The sequence below is a fragment of the Macrobrachium nipponense genome, chromosome 24, assembly GCF_015104395.2.
Source record: "Macrobrachium nipponense isolate FS-2020 chromosome 24, ASM1510439v2, whole genome shotgun sequence".
Lineage (NCBI taxonomy): Eukaryota > Metazoa > Arthropoda > Malacostraca > Decapoda > Palaemonidae > Macrobrachium > Macrobrachium nipponense.
In genome coordinates this window covers 45357994-45374412 of record NC_061091.1, presented here as the reverse complement: position 1 = coordinate 45374412, position 16419 = coordinate 45357994, and the positions used below count along the sequence as shown (strand labels likewise).

General features: G+C 49.3%; 1 protein-coding gene across 1 annotated transcript in view; it reads right to left on the bottom strand.

Moving 5' to 3' along the window:
• The window catches only part of LOC135205594 (E3 SUMO-protein ligase NSE2-like), a 48479-nt gene that overhangs the window by 11788 nt on the left and 20272 nt on the right, over positions 1-16419 (bottom strand). Inside the window, exon 2 of the mRNA XM_064236364.1 lies at positions 10450-10558. Within this exon, the coding sequence (XP_064092434.1) occupies positions 10450-10558 (109 nt within the window). The remainder of the gene's footprint in view (positions 1-10449; positions 10559-16419) is intronic.

Sequence of the window (16419 nt, the reverse complement as noted above, 5' to 3'; positions counted from 1 at the left end):
TTGGCATATCTTCCTCTTTCCACTTGTGTGTTTTCTTTGTAAATTTGCCAATCTCAAAGTTTTGCCGGCATGGGGTGCTGCATATCGATTTATTACCTCGGTTCCTTTGGAGGGTGGAACTTGAATAAATCTCTAAACCGACTGGTTGGTTCTACCCAACCAGGATACCTTCCTGGTCTGGAAGAGCTTAGAAAGGAATAACACACCTTTAGCTTGTTGGACATATGGGATGTTACAACAGGTTTGTTTTATTATCTATCTCTCTCTACCCTTGTCTAGAGAGGTGGGTAGTACATGCAACCAAACCATCTACATAAGATGAAGGACAGGATGCCCACATCGTGTAGTTACTCACAAACTCGTTCATTCAGCAGAGGACAGCTCGCTGTCTTAAGAGAGTGAAACATTTAAACGAGAAAAGGGAGGCGATCAGTCACTCACACACCTCTCCCACTTAACAAATACCCTAGATGAGATGCACGTGTCCCCTATGGGAACCAGATGAGCCACACCATTTGGTAGGTACCCACCATAAGATCCAAAGAAAAGCAAGTCCAAAGACTTAGGGGCAAGTCCCAAAGATAATGTGTGATAAATGTGGTTTGGTGTGACCACATACCGGCTTGTCTTACCTGCTGAATCGACAGGTTCTTCTAGAATGCAGCAAGAGACAGGGCAATGCTCCTAATTTCGTGACCTCTTGCCCAGACCAAAATCCTATCATTAGATGAAGAGTAAGTAGACCCATTGCTATCTCACAAAGCTTGACAAAAGTACTGCAGAAGATGGATGCTGGGTACCAACTCAAGAAAAGAGGCAACAGAATTAACCATCTGATGTTCATGGACAACATCAAGCTGTATGGTAAGAGCATCAAGGAAATAAGATACCCAAATCCAAACTGTAAGGATTGTATCTGGGGACATCAGGATGGAGTTTGTAATAGAAAAATGTGCCTTAGTCAACATACAAAAGGGCAAAGTAACAAGGACTGAAGGGATAAAGCTACTAGATAGGAGCAACATCAAACACATGGATGAGATGGGATACAAATACTTGGGAATAATGGAAGGAGGGGATATAAAACACCAAAAGACGAAGGACACGATCAGGAAAGAATATATGCAGACTCAAGGTGATACTCTAGTCAAAACTCAACGCTGGAAATATGATAAAAGCCATAAACACATGGGCAGTGCCAGTAATCAGATACAGCGCAGGAATAGTGGAATGGACAAAGACAGAACTCTGCAGCATAGACCAGAAAACTAGGAATCATACGAACAATATACAAAGCACTACACCCAAGAGCAAATACGGACACACTATACATAACATGAAAGGAAGGAGGGAGGGGACTACTAAGTATAGAGGACTGCGCCAACATCGAGAACAGAGCACTGGGGCAATATCTGAAAACCAGTGAAGATGAGTGGCTCAAGAGTGCATAGGGAGAAGGACTGATAAAAGTAGACAAAGACCCAGAAATATATATGTATATATATTATTTGAACAGATAATTATATATATCTGTAAATAGAATCCATGACCTGAGGGGTCATTGGTGAATTAGGAGCGTCCTACGTGACTAACACAAATCTAGATCACGCTGTGCAATGCCTGCAGTAGCCTGGTTTACGTTTGTTTGAAAACATCATCAATTCATGCATTTGTTAACCTTTCATAACACCTTCCATGGGAAGCGGTTGACCTGTTAACCTGCGCCGGAAACTTGTAACTTCCGAGCCGGCGGACTACGTATGTTTTTTATGTGAATCGCTGAGATAGCTAATGTTTCGCTATCGACGTGATGCTTTAAGAATTCAGTTCTATTCTAGTGATCAAACGGAATGGTCTCATGACCGAACTATCTCTCTTGTAATGGAGTTGAGAAATAAAATTGTTTTACTGTTATCAACTTATCCGTTTGAATCATCTCCCTTATTCTAAGAAGAACCACTTTACTAAGATACAACGTAGGAGAGAAGAAAAGAGGAACCAGTAATGCTTACGAACTACAGTCGTAAGAAAAGACAACCAGTCTTTCGCCAAAGCGGAAGAAATTACATATAGAGACAGGAGAATGACAAACAGAACAGAGGACTGGCACAACCAATGCACGGACAATACATGATAAAAGTAGACAAAGACCCACAAATATACAGACAGGAGAATGACAAACAGAACAGAGGACTGGCACAACAAACCAATGCACGGACAATACATGAGACAGACTAAAGAACTAGCCAGTGATGACACATGGCAATGGCTACAGAGGGGAGAGCTCAAGAAGGAAACTGAAGGAATGATAACAGCACAAGATCAGGCCCTAAGAACCAGATATGTTCAAAGAACGATAGATGGAAATAACATCTCTCCCATATGTAGGAAGTGCAATACGAATAATGAAACCATAAACCCCATAGCAAGTGAATGTCCAGCACTTGCACATAACCAGTACAAAAAGAGGCATGATTCAGTGGCTAAAGTCCTCCACTGGAGCCTGTGCAAGAAACATCAACTACCTTGCAGTAATACGTGGTACGAGCACCAACCTGAAGGAGTGACAGAAAACGATCAGGCAAAGATCCTCTGGGACTATGGTATCAAAACAGATAGGGTGATATGTGCAAATAGACCAGACGTGACGTTGATTGACAAAATCAAGAAGAAAGTATCACTCATTGATGTTGCAATACCATGGGACACCAGAGTTGAAGAGAAAGAGAGGGAAAAAATGGATATGTATCAAGACCTGAAAATAGAAATAAGAAGGATATGGGATTTGCCAGTGGAAATTGTACCCATAATCATAGGAACACTAGGCTCGATCCCAAGATCCCTGAAAAGGAATCTAGAAAAACTAGAGGCTGAAGTAGCTCCAGGAATCATGCAGAAGAGTGTGATCCTAGAAACAGCGCACATACATAGTAAGAAAAGTGATCGAATCCTAAGGAGGCAGGATGGAACCTGGAACCCCACACTATAAATACCACCCAGTCGAATTGGAGGACTGTGATAGAGGCAAAAAAAAAAAAAAAAAAAAAAAAAATATAAAACTGTAATTTCAAATGAAAATTCTTCCCTTCGTCTTTCTTTGTATCCATTTCCCTACCTTCTCAAACTCCAGAGAAGCTCGATACTCGGGAAGCTGTCAAATATGTCAAGTAATGTGACAGGGGAGGGGAGCAGTGCCATATAATGGTCAACGATTTTAATGGTTTTTATGCAATACCTCTCTCTCTCTCTCTCTCGCTCAATCTTTTACTGGTTGAGATAATTTTTATGGTACATGTAATAAGTTTATTATTAATATTTTCCAATAATAATACTATAACTGCAATTAGAAAATTCATATGTGAGTATTTTAAAAACAGTAATCTTTACATTTTACTCTTTTAAATATTGTAAGGACAATCTCTCTCTCTCTCTCTCTCTCTCTCTCTCTCTCTCTCTCTCTCTCTCTCTCTCTCTCTCTCACAAAATACGTATGACAAAAGTTAGAGCTTTAGGAATTGTAGGAGAAACAGCAGACTGGGTCTAAGACTGGCTAACTTATAGAAAACAGAGAGTCGTAATTAATAGTGAAGAATCATCTCATCTGCATCATTATCAGTGAAGTCCTACAGGGAGGGGATTGTGAAAGACTCGAACTAGTCGTCAGGGACCGAAGGATTCTGAGTCTTCGCTACGAAGCCCGGGACGAAATCGAGCGTCGCAGATCCCCATCCCCTGGAATGTTTACGTCAAAGGAAAGACCATGAAGTTCCCCTACTCTCTTCGCCGATGCCAGGGCCAGCAGGAAGAGGGTCTTGAGGGTCAGATCCCTGTCGGATGACTCTCGGAGTGGCTCGAAGGGTCTTCGAGTCAAACTCCTAAGGACGAGAGTCACATCCCACCCCGGGGGCCTGAGTTCCCTGGGTGGGCAAGACCTTTCGAAGCTCTTCATAAGGAGGGAGATCTCGAAGGAGGAGGAGATATCGACTCCTCGCAGTTTAAGAACTAGGGCCAGGGCGGTTCTGTATCCTTTAACTGCGGAGATGGAGAGGAGCTTCTCTCGGCGAAGGAAAACGAGGAAATCCGCTACCTGCTGAAGAGTGGCTCCAAGAGGAGAGAGACCCAGTTCACGACACCAACCTCAAAAGACGGACCACTTTCCCTGGTATACAGCTGCAGAGGACTGTCTGAGGTACCCAGCCATCTCTGTTGCTGCTCGGCGAGAAAAGCCTCTCGCTCGCAAGAGATGGTGGACAACAGCCAGCCGTGAAGACACAGGTACCGAACCGACGGGTGGTACCGTTCTACGTGTGGCTGGCACAGGAGGTTGTGCCAAGGGAGAATCTCTCTTGGTGCTTCGGCGAGCAGAGCCAGCAGGTCCGGGTACCAAACAGCCTGAGGCCATTTGGGTGCCACCAGAATCATCTAAAGATTCGGGGTGACCAGCACCCTGGTGATCACCTTGCGAATCAGACAGAGCGTCCTCTGCAGCCGCCCATGGGTCCAGCACAACTGAGTAGAAAACCTGGAGTTTTCTGTTGTGCCGGGTGGCTGAGCTTGTCTGCTACTACATTCCTCTTGCCTTCAATGTAGCGGGCTGACAGCTCTACCAAGTGTGCCACGGCCCACTCGTGCACCTGCAACATCAACTGATGCAACAGGAGGGACACTAGGCCCCCCTGCGTGTTGTCGCTCACCAACACCACAGAGTGTCCCATCAGACGGTCTTGGAACTCTTGGAGAGTGAGAAACGTTGATGTGAAGGTGCTTGTCGTGACGATCCCACACACCCAGCAACTCCTCCGGGTGTGCGCCGCATCCCTGGTCGATGCGTCTGAAAACAGCAACATCTCCAGGGGGGGGGAGTGCAAAGAGGACACTCCTCTTACGAGGTTCCCGTCGTCCAGCCACCAGGCTAGATCCTGTCTCACCTCCTCCGTGAGACACACAGGGAAGTAAGGTGGGTCTCTTGCCTGTGACCAACTCTCCTTTAGTCTCCACTGAAGGGACCGCAGGTGAAGACGCCCATGAGGGACTAACTTCTCGAGAGACGACAGGTGACCGATCACGACCTGCCACTGCTGAGCTGGCTGCTCCTGAAGGGACAGGAACTGTCTGGCTGCCTCCCAGAACCTGATGATCCGCAAGTCTGTAGGGAAGACTCGCCCTGCTACCGTATCGATCAGTATGCCCAGGTACTTAATCCTCTGCTTGGGCTCGAGATCTGACTTCTCGTAATTCACTACGATCCCTAGATCGCAGCAGAATTCGAGGAGTCGATCTCTGTCCTGTAGCAACTGTGAGCGGGAGCTCGCCAGGACCAACCAATCGTTGAGATACCTCAGAAGATGTATCACTACGAATGGGCCCAAGCCGACACAAGCATGAACACTCGCGTGAACACCTGTGGGGCGGTTGAGAGACCGAAACAAAGTGCCCTGAACTGGTACACCATCCCGTCGAGGATGAAGCGGAGGTACTTCCTGGAGGACTGATGAATGGGTATCTGGAAATACACGTCCTTCAGATCCACAGAAAGCATGAAGTCGTTCTCCCTGATGGACTCGAGCACTGAGCATGTCGTTTCCATCGTGAACCGAGTCTGGCAAACAAATCGGTTCAAGGGAGAGAGATCTATCGCCGGGCACCAGCCCCCGAGGACTTCTCCACCAAAAGAAGTCGGCTGTAGAAGCCCGGTGACTGATCCCATACAATCTCCACAGCTCATTTGGTCAGCATGGCTTCTACTTCCTGCCGAAGTGCCATGTCCTTGGCCGAACCAGGAACGTATGTTTGTACATGGACCGGATTGGAGGTGAGGGGTGGCCGAGACTCAAAGGGTAGTAGATATCCCTCCTGACGGACATTTACTATCCAGGTCTCTGCTCTGTAGCGCTGCCATGTTGCCAATGGCTCACCAGGCAACCCCCCACTTCCGGCAGCAGGTGAGGGGGAATGCTGTCCCTAGCGTTTCCCTCCTCTCTTCGACTTCTTCCCGGCTCCTCCTCAAGAGAAGGAGGGCTGGGAGGAGGGCTGGTTACGGTCACTCACAGATGAAGCCGAAGGCAGAGTCTTTCCTCTCGGCTTCGACGAAGCAATCGTCTGAGCCGCCAAGGAAGCGCTAGCTGAACTCTTAGGTTTAGCCGCAGTCGTTCGAGGCTGCCCAGCCGCCTTCGAGACTGCCTGGTGGACTAGACAGACACTGTCGTCAGTGGGCTGTTGTTCCACCGCAGCGTCCACCATCTCTCTGAGGAAGAGAGAGGAGGAACTCCGCACCGGTCCGTTACAAAGACCCAAAGCCGCCTCAGGCCCTGCTGACCTGGTTACTCGAGTGAGGACAGAGTCCCTACGCCTCAGAACCAGGTTAGCCCACAGGTTGGCCGTCTGGTGGGCCAGGTAGGGGATGGCCCTACCTCCAGACTGGCACAGTTTCACGAAGGCCGGGTCCTTCAGGAATAATACCTCCCGAAGAGGCCGCGACCTTAGACACTGTGAGGGACCACAGGTCTATCCAGGAGACTGCTTGGAATGCTGCCATGGCAGTGGATTCCAAGGCAAGTGCCTCTTGCTGTGAGAACCAGAGGTTCTCTGACAGCAGGTGCTGAAGAGACACCCCCGGACTTAGCCTAGCTAGCTCTGGGTTAACCTGCTTGGGTGGCAGAGGGTCCTCAGTTGGCACATAGAAGCGCCTCTGTCGTAGTAGAGGTGGGGGGAAGGAGCTTGGACGACCTGCCAGACCGGAGCGAACCCTACTGTCCGGAGACAAGAGCATCCACCTGGTTCAGCACACTGTCGGCCAAGGCTGATTGCGGCACCCACCGTCGTCCTGGGTTCCTTTTTGGGTCCCCAGAACGACTCCAACCTAGATGTAGGCTCGGAAGGTGGGAGCGGCGATCCTTCCCCGAGGTCGTTGTGCTGACGAATCAGCGCAATAACCTCAGTGAACGACCTCTGGATCTCAGGAGTGACTGCATCCTGCAGAGACGGACCGTCCAGTCTGTCCAGCAAGGACGCCTCCCGAGACCCTCCTCCTTCCACAGGAGGAACCACAACAGACCCCTAACAGTTTGTGTGTACAATCTGGTCGGTCCTAGGACCGTGCCAGGTTCGTAGGGCGTTGTGGCGGGATCGTGCACTCCTGATTGCCTCGCTCTTCCCAGCGTAACCCGAGGAAGTTGAAGGGATAGGAGAGGTAGACTTGACACTCCCCCCTCGCCCACCGGCAGAACCGGCGTGCTGGGGGGGGTGCAGATGCTCGCCAACCCGCGGTGGCGATTGGGCTGCAGGCCTGGTCGAGCGGCTGGACCGAGAACAGCGGCGATGGTCCCGAGCGTCAGAAGAGCTGCTGCTGGTCCCCCTCTCCGCCCAGTCCCGGTGGGAGTGGCGAGGCCTGTCAGTCAACACGGCGCATCACGCCGCTTGGACCAGCCGAGGCTGGTCCAGGCTTCCGAGGGGACCGCTTCCTCCCCTCAGCCCGCGGCCAGTCTGGGACCGTCGCATCAACCCTGGGTACCGGCAGCTCGCCACGAGAGCGATCGCTGATCTGGTGGGAGTTACCTGGGCGACTCCTGCCAGTCTTCCGCTCCGTGCCTGGATCCTGGCGTCAAGCGAACTCGGATGCCTGGGTCTTGGCTGCACAGTCACCCACGGGTGACCGTACATTCGGTACCTCTCACGAACGAGAGGCTGAGACGGTACTTGGCGTTCTGCGAGGAGGTACCGGTGTTAGCCGGCACTCCGGTACCCGTCTTCTTCTTCCTTGCGGAAGGAGAGACGGGCCCCGTTCCCGAAGGAACAGGAGGACCAGCGGAAGCCCCAACGACAGACCCTTAGAAGCCTCAGAGCGAGACTTCTTAGGGGGGGAGGAGGCTACCTTCTTCTTCTTAGGCTGTGGGGCCTTAGAAGTTGAAGGGGAAGCGGCGGCAGTAGACAACGACGAAGAAGATGATGAAAACGACGACGACACCTTCCTCTTCTTCTTCTTCGTCAGTTTCCTCAGGACCACTGTCAGGTCTTCCACCCAGGACGGAGTCGGGGCAGTTGTCGAAGCAACAGGGCCTGGCTGCACCTGTCTGGAAGGACCTGGGGTGGGGGCAGCAACACCACAGGCAGGAACGACGGCAGCAGGAACTGAGCGGTGATCACAGGAACAGGAGGCGGGGCAGGAAGTCAGGGGCTGGAGCAAGAGCAGCAAAACCAGGCGGTGGCGTCACGATCATCCTCTTAACATCCTGCAGCGGCGCCTGAACAGCAGCTGTCGGGGTAACCATTGCCACGTGTTGGGTATAGACCAGGTGCGGGGGAGCAGCGTAGCCTGGCGTGGATACTGTCGTGATTGGGACATGAGTTACTGGCCTGGTCCCACTCGAGAGAAAACTGAGCAGCCCCTGAACACTCTGCGTCCCCTGGAGCCCCAGCGAGTACCAGACCCGGACGAGATCGTCCCCCGTGGCAGGCAAATCTGAGGAAGGAAAGGGAGTCGGGTTAATGGGGGGGGGGGAGGACAGTTCCCACCCCGAGCGAACGGACGACCCCGAATACAACTATACGTCGGGGTACCTCTCCCCCTCCTCTACACTTGACTGATCGAGGGAAGAGAAGGAGTGGGATACCCCCCTCCCACCCCGAAGGGGAAGGAGCCATATGCAGGAGCTGAGATGGAGGGAGAAAGGAAGATGTGTCCGTAACCAAGGAGTAATAGGCGAACCTTCCGATGACTCCCTGGCTGGCTTATGCGGTTTCTTCCTACCTTCATAGCGCTCCCACTGCTCCTCCGACGAAACAATACAAAGATCACAGGGCTCGGTGCGAGAGCAATCTCGCCCTCAGCACCGAGCGCACAATTCATGAGGGTCTACCTCGACACTGGACCGAAAAGCCCCACACTTACGGCCCTCTACACCACGGCACAGTATGCGGTTGATGGGGGCCGAGGGGGTCTTTCCGATTCTCGGGAATCCATAATTCCAACAATAACACCGTATGAAAATACAAAACACAACCAAGTACTCACGTTTGTTTTGCACAAACACACTAGACAGAGAAAAAGGCAAAATATCTTCACGATATAAAGCAAACCAAGTATACGACGAAACAGCGGGCAGAGAGGCGATGCAATACGTCCATCCACCATCGCGGCCGAAAGCAAAGTGACTCCTCTCTTCGCAGTCGCGCTGACCGCCAACTGCCGGACAAGTAGTTAACTATTGAACCCCCTTGTTCGAAGCTTACGACCAGTTCAGCTGCCGCTAAGTTACCTTCCTATTGTTAAAGGACCGAGGGTTTGTATATGTATCGGAACAAAATACCAATTCAATGGTATATTTGATGTAGGATAAGACTTTAAGTATACATTTGGTATTTGAACTTTCAAGATAGGCAGATAGTATAAGCATTTTTAGAGGGAAGTTCTAACTATTCGTGGGTTCGAGTTATTTGCAGGGGTGTCTGGTACCCATCCCCCGCAATTATGGGGGGAACACTGTATTCATTCACAATAACAAATTAAAGATCCCACCAGGAAAATTGTAATTAACGGCTAGTCAGCAAGAGCTCACAAACATACGTCTTCATTGGAAGACGGCCGAAAGCAAAGTGGAGTGTTTACATCTGGACAGGCGGGCCTACCAGACAGTAGTTACTGCCTAACCACCTTGTTCAAGAATTTAAGATCGGTATTCCAGCCTACGCTGAAAGTAATTCCTTATGTAAAGGACCGAGGGTTTGTATATGGTGTAGGAACAAATTAACTTTCATTTTTGACATATGAGGCTGTAGTTTTTAACAATATATAAGTGACACTGATAAATAATGAGTTTCTTGGTAGGTTACAATTAAAATAATATTCAAAAAGTATTATTCATGCAAAGACAGAAGGATGGTCAGATGCTCTGTTGTATTGATGAAACAGTACCCATGGTCCTGCCTGTAATGTCTTGTCTGGTCGGTCTATCTTAATGGGTTCTGAACTCTCTAATACCTTTTTTTTGTTCAAAACCGCGTATCTCCGACAGTTATTGCTCTATACATTGGCTCTCTCTCTCTCTCTCTCTTCTCTCTCTCTCTCTCTCTCTCTCTCTCTCTCTCTCTCTCTCTCTCTCACAATTATGTAATCATAGAATAAAACTAATACAATACAAAACAAACAAATATACAATACGAAACAAACAAATATACATGTTATGCATAAATAAACAATATCAGGAACACTCAATCAAAACTTATCCCCCATCTTGGCTGCTGATTTGTGCAATTTTCTTCTTTTTTTTTTCATGTTTCCATGCCATAAAAATGTGAAGGACTAAAATCTGAATGATGCCTATATCAGTCATTGGTAAGAGGATTAATAATTCATAAACTATGATCAATTATGCATTTTGACTAGCAATCAAACTTATTACAAAATAAGTTACAATACCTTTTTTTCCATGTACTGAACTCCCCACCACTTACCAACTATTGCCTGGATCTCTTGCTGGATTACTTGAACTTCAGTGTCCTTACTCACAATTTCATCATCACATGCAAGATTAATTTTGTCTTTGAACACTGAATCATACATCTGCAATACAGTAAATATTACTAAACGCCAAGTAAAAAAGTTTTTTAATATCAATGTAAAAACAGCAAAATATCAATCAAATGTTAAAGTGAACTCCCTCAATATCATCATTTCTGGGCTCAGCCCGTGTCGCTTCGTGAAATATCCTTTTAGTTCATATTTCTAAGGTAAATATTACTAACATTACCAGAGAAAAAACTAAAATGGGATGTCAGAGTATTCTGACTCCCTCACCCTATATAAAAAGTGTCGGTATGGTTTCTGGGGCGAGTGAAACCACTACCACGGGCCTCTTGCCATTTAGATCTCTCCTTCATAAAATCCTCCTAGAGAGGGCTGATACACAGCCCACGCCAGTAACTACTACTACTAGCGCTCCCACGCCAGCACGAGCGCCTCTAGCGGTCATCCTATTCGTTAGCCGCATCTCGCACACATGTTTTTTCTCGCTGTGTTTTTGTGCTTCCGTTTCTGGATTTATCTTTCGTCATGGAGCTCCAAGCCATCGCCGCAGCTAAGTCAAGTACTGCCTAAGTGTTTCACGTATTTTTAGCCAGCTAGGGCCCGTTTTACCGCTTTTATTTAGGTTTTATGACGGTGCCCTCAGCGACATGGCTACAGGGTCGCCCCAGCCGGCTCACCTCGCGTGTTTCATTATTCATGCTTCTTCGGTCTCCCATACCGTTGTAGCTATGACATTGCAGTATTATATGATTACATTTTCGTGTTGTGCAAGATGTGCTTACTTTTTTATTCATTGAGCTTATGCCTTGTTACCTTAGCTCAGCGTTCATGCATGCATGTACCTTTGTCTAGGTCTGTTAGGCGTTTTTGGACATGTGTCCTTCTCTTTTTAGTCCTGCTACCCTGGCCGTCACCCTCCGTTATTATGTATCGGCAGAGGCCAGCTCCCGAGTGATTAGGCGCCCTCCCTCCCAGATCGGTTAGCCTAGTTTCTCCAGGACATTACTTTCTCTATTTCTGATGATTCCTTTCCTTTCCTTTATGATGACTGTTATTTATTTTTGTTTTGCATGCTAGAGACGGTTAGAGGTAGCCTAGGCTACCTCAGTTCGCCTGGTCTATCCTACCATGTGGCCCTACCACGTTCACGGTGAACCAGGTGATCGATATGAGCCACCCAGCTCAGTCCCCCCTCCCTGCTTCTCCCCGTAAGGGGGGGAAGTATCGCTCGCTCATGTTGCCACGGCAACCATCCGGGCTCTCTCCCCTCTTCCTCTCTACCTGGAGAGGATACGGGAGCCAGTTGGGGGGGGGGACATCTGAGACTGTCTCTTCCTACCGTTCTCACCCTGGGTTCCACGGGGGGGTCTCCTGTACGCTCGGGCTCGACTGGCCACCTCGCCCGACCGTGCGCAGCCCCCTCGGGTCCCTTACCGCTCTCTCTCCCACCCCGGTCACCCCCTTGCCCACCGCGTCAGCTGGCTCCGCCGGCTCCACCAGCTCCTTAAGGGGGTGACGGAGAGAAGCTCCGTTGCATGCATCTCTATACAGTTATTTATTCTTGTTATTATTTAAATATATTGTATGTTTTATGTTCCGCTAGCCGGCGAGTGCCCGCTCACCATCCGGGTTCTCCTCCTGCCTGCGAGTTTTTTCTTAGGGCGGAGCTGTGCTCCCACTAATTATATCATTAATATTTACTGGTTTAGCCTACTCATGCTTCTCCCCGCCGTCCTCGTACTCCTTGCTCCGGCGTATAAGCTGGTTACTAGTTTGGTGGAACTCCTTATCCCGGTACGCCGGAATTATTCCAACTAGTATACCAGTCCTATTGGACACTCACCACTACAGGAGAACAAGAGAAGGCTAACACCTATATTATCCACTCCGGTATCTGCCGGAGTTTCATATCTCTTAATGGATTCTGTCCTGTTAGTCAGTGTTGATACTCATGTATCTGTCCACTTACAGGCTACCCATTGCCAGGAATCCGGCTGTAACGCTGTGCTACAGGACCCCTGTGGGCACGAGGTCTGCCGGACCCACGCCGTCTGCGCCATCCTCTATGGGGACATAGCGGTCTGGCACCACGAAGCCTGCTCGATCTGTTATGATCTCATAGATCAGTTTACCTCCGGTGTAAGTATATACCGGAGTTCAATTGCTATATAAAATTTGACTATACAGTGCAGTCCTAATAAGAGATACAATGATATAATTACTCATATAGTTAATCATATAATTTTAAGCTTCCCCCAATCTAGGGCTTACAATAACCCTCTCTTTCAGGCTGCCGCCGTCAAGGACGCCGCATTGACCACCCTGAAAGCCTGGGTCGGCGGATTTGGTAAGAATGTTACCAAGGGGCAGCCATACATCCTTGACAAGAATATGGCTGTCCGTATCTTCCCAAGAGGCAAGTCTACCTGCTACGTCGACCTGGCAGCGGCGGCCCCGTACATTGCCACCATTCAACATCAGGTGGCCCCGGCACTGGCAGACCCGGGGAACTCCGAGATCGCAGACGACGTGGCGACGCTGAATTTGGACCTCAAACCGATGGCGGTAGGTGAAGCAGGTAGTATGCTGGATGAGGCAGGTTTGTTGGGGCTCAAGGGCTTCCCTTGGGTCCGTCTGGATCTACTTCCCCTATACCATCTACTCCTTCTTTCCAAGGTTTTTCAGAGAGCGATCTTTCGGTTAGGCCGAAGTCTGCTCAGGCTATCCCTAAGGTGAAAGGGAAGCATGAGATTAAGACCCTGGAGAAGATGGTGTCTAAAAAGACTACGTCTACTTCTTCTCAAAAGTCTCCGGCTCACCATCCCGGAACAGAGAAGTCGAAGTCTACTTCTTCGCACTCCAAGGGGTCCAGAGGCAAGTCCTCGAAGGACAAGGCTCAGCCATCTACGGGGACACGCCCCAAGACTCCTGCCGTGATCAAGGATCCTAGCCCCTTCGATACGGAAGCGTTTACTGCAAACATCATGCAGCAAATGGGGAACTTTGTCGGGAACTTAGTTCAAGACAAGTTTGAACAGATGTTAACACACATCTCTTCTTCCTTCGAGGAGTCGGGTCAGTCGATCCGAAATATTTCGGAAAGGCTGACCAACCAGAACCTGATGGCAGGTCTCCGAGAGAACCCTTCAGCAGTTCTCCCACAGCCCGGTATGGCGGTGCAATCCATGCCGGACTACAATACCCTTCCTCCTTATACGGCGAATAACCCATGGAGGGTTTCGTCTTTTGCCCCTTTTAAGGACGGAATGCTGACGTTGGCGGACTGCGGTACTCGAAGGCTTGAGGACTTCGAATTTCACCCCGCCGACCTACAACCACCATTCATTGGTTACACCCGTCTTACAGAGACGGCGATAAGAAGGGAGGACAGGATACCTAAGGAGACTGTCATCTTCAGCCGAGATCAGGCCCAGAGGGATTGGCTCAGGAATTTAGAGGATTGGGATTGCACTAATACCAAGCTGCAAGCCTTTAAGAGGCCCTTTACTATCTTTGTGGTGGACGGAGGAACCCCCATTCCGTTCACCACAAAGTTGGCGGAGTTGACTCTTCAGGCCGCTATGAAAGATGAGCCCATGCCTCAACTCCGAGAAATGGAGCCCACATCCCTTCTCCTCCCAGGCACCGAAGATCTTTGGGCAGATCTCCCAGCTACATTTACAGTAGGGAAACTCAAGCCAGATTGTGCAATAACACAATTTATCGAGAGGCTTCCCAGGCTCCCAGACAATCTTATACAGGCTGAATTTGATGCTAGGACCAGGCTAGGGAGGTCCTTAAATTCCCTGGTAATGACAGAGGTTGCGGCAGTAACTTACGGCACGGAACCCCTTTTCAAATTGTTGGCTAAGTCACAGACACACACAGTGCAGTGTGATCTGTATGACTTCGCAATTGCATATGGGGTGCTGAACTCTTTCCGGAAGCGCTGGTCAATGAGGTTCCGCACGAGGCGACAAGGCTGAATCAAAGCCTTAAGGTCCGTTGGGGACTTTTGAGTAAGAGGAAGCCTGAACCTACTTCCTCTACTAAAAAGTTGAAGAAGCCTAGGAAATTCCAACCCTTCCAGGCTACCCAACAGCAGCAGGTGGTACAAGCAGTGCCAGTCTCTCAGGTGGCACAACCCTCCACCTCGAAGAGTCAATCTCAACAGTTCCTTCTACTGACTCCCCAGAACCAGCCCTCTACCTCTTTCGCAGTGTCACCGGGCTTGAACCCAGTCTTTGAAGGACAAGCTTTCCAACCTTTTAACAGGTTTGGAAGAGGCAGTAGGGCTAGAGGTGCATTTCGCCAAAGGGGCGGCAGCAGAAGAACACCTAGCAGGGGCAAACACTTCCAGGGGGGACGCGGGTCACGACCTGCCCCAAGTCAGTGAGGATCCTCAGGTAGGAGGGAGGCTGTTCCTCTATCGCCACAGATGGGGATTCAGCAATTGGGCACAAAGTATTGTGTCCAAAGGACTGGGATGGAGCTGGATCAAGGGCCCTCCTCCATCCAAGACCTTCCTTCAACGGCTCAAGAACTCCTTCAGAAAGGAGTAGTGTCAAAAGTCAGGCATTTAAAGTTTCAAGGTCGCTTGTTCAGCGTGCCAAAGAAAGGCTCAACCAAACGAAGAATAATCTTAGACTTGTCCAGTCTAAACTTATTCATTCGTTGCGACAAGTTCAAAATGCTGACTATCTCGCAGGTGCGGACCTTACTTCCCTGTGGGGCCGTCACCACCTCTATCGATCTTACAGACGCATACTATCATATCCCAGTGGCAAGACACTTCTGCCCGTACCTAGGTTTCAGACTAGGGAACCAGGCATTCTCCTTCAAGACAATTCCTCAAATGCAAACAAACATCAAGGAGAAACCAGGAAAGAATCCTAGGTTCTCTCCAGTTCGCCTCAGTGACAGACGTTCTACTGAAGGCAAAGTTGAAGGACATAAACCGGGTCTGGCGCTCGAGAGCAAACAACAAGTCTCGGGACAGATTGTCAGCCATCCCGCCGATTCTCCGCAAGCGACTCTGCCCCTGGGCAGAGGTCAAGAATCTATCCAAGTCGATTCCTCTTCAATTCCCCCCTCCGGCGTTGGTTATCCACACTGACGCTTCTCTAAGCGGATGGGGAGGATATTCTCAGTTCAAAAAAGTACAAGGGACTTGGTCCCCTCAGTTCCGCCAGCTTCACATCAATGTATTAGAAGCTATGGCAGTGTTCCTCACATTGAAGAGGCTCCTACCAGCCAAGAAATCTCACATCAAGCTGGTATTGGACAGTGCAGTAGTAGTACACTGCATCAACAGAGGAGGATCCAAATCAAGTCATGTGAACCATGTCAAGATAGCCATATTTTCACTAGCAGCCAAGTACAAATGGCACCTATCCTTCCACTCACCTGGCGGGGGTAAGGAATGTGATAGCAGACGCCCTGTCTCGTTCAGTTCCTCTAGAATCGGAGTGGTCTCTGGACAGGCATTCTTTTCGCATCACAATCGAACCACAAGCTCCCGTGCTATGTGGCTCCCAACCTGGACCCTCTGGCTTATGCCACAGATGCCATGGCCATAGATTGGAATCAGTGGAAGAAAGTGTACATCTTTCCTCCAGTGAATCTTCTTCTGCTGAAAGTTCTGAACAAACTCAGGACTTTCAAGGGACAAGTTGCTCTAGTAGCCCCAGATTGGCCCAAGAGCAACTGGTTCCCACTACCTCTGGAATTGGGTCTCCGACCTCAACGGATTCCCAATCCCAAGCTATCTCAACCAGTACAAATGAGGACTGTCTTCGCTTCCTCAGGAATTCTCAAAACCCTAACTTTATGGACTTTATGAAGTTCGCGGCTAAAAGAGATGCAGACATTGATCCTCAAAACATCCTTTTCTTAGA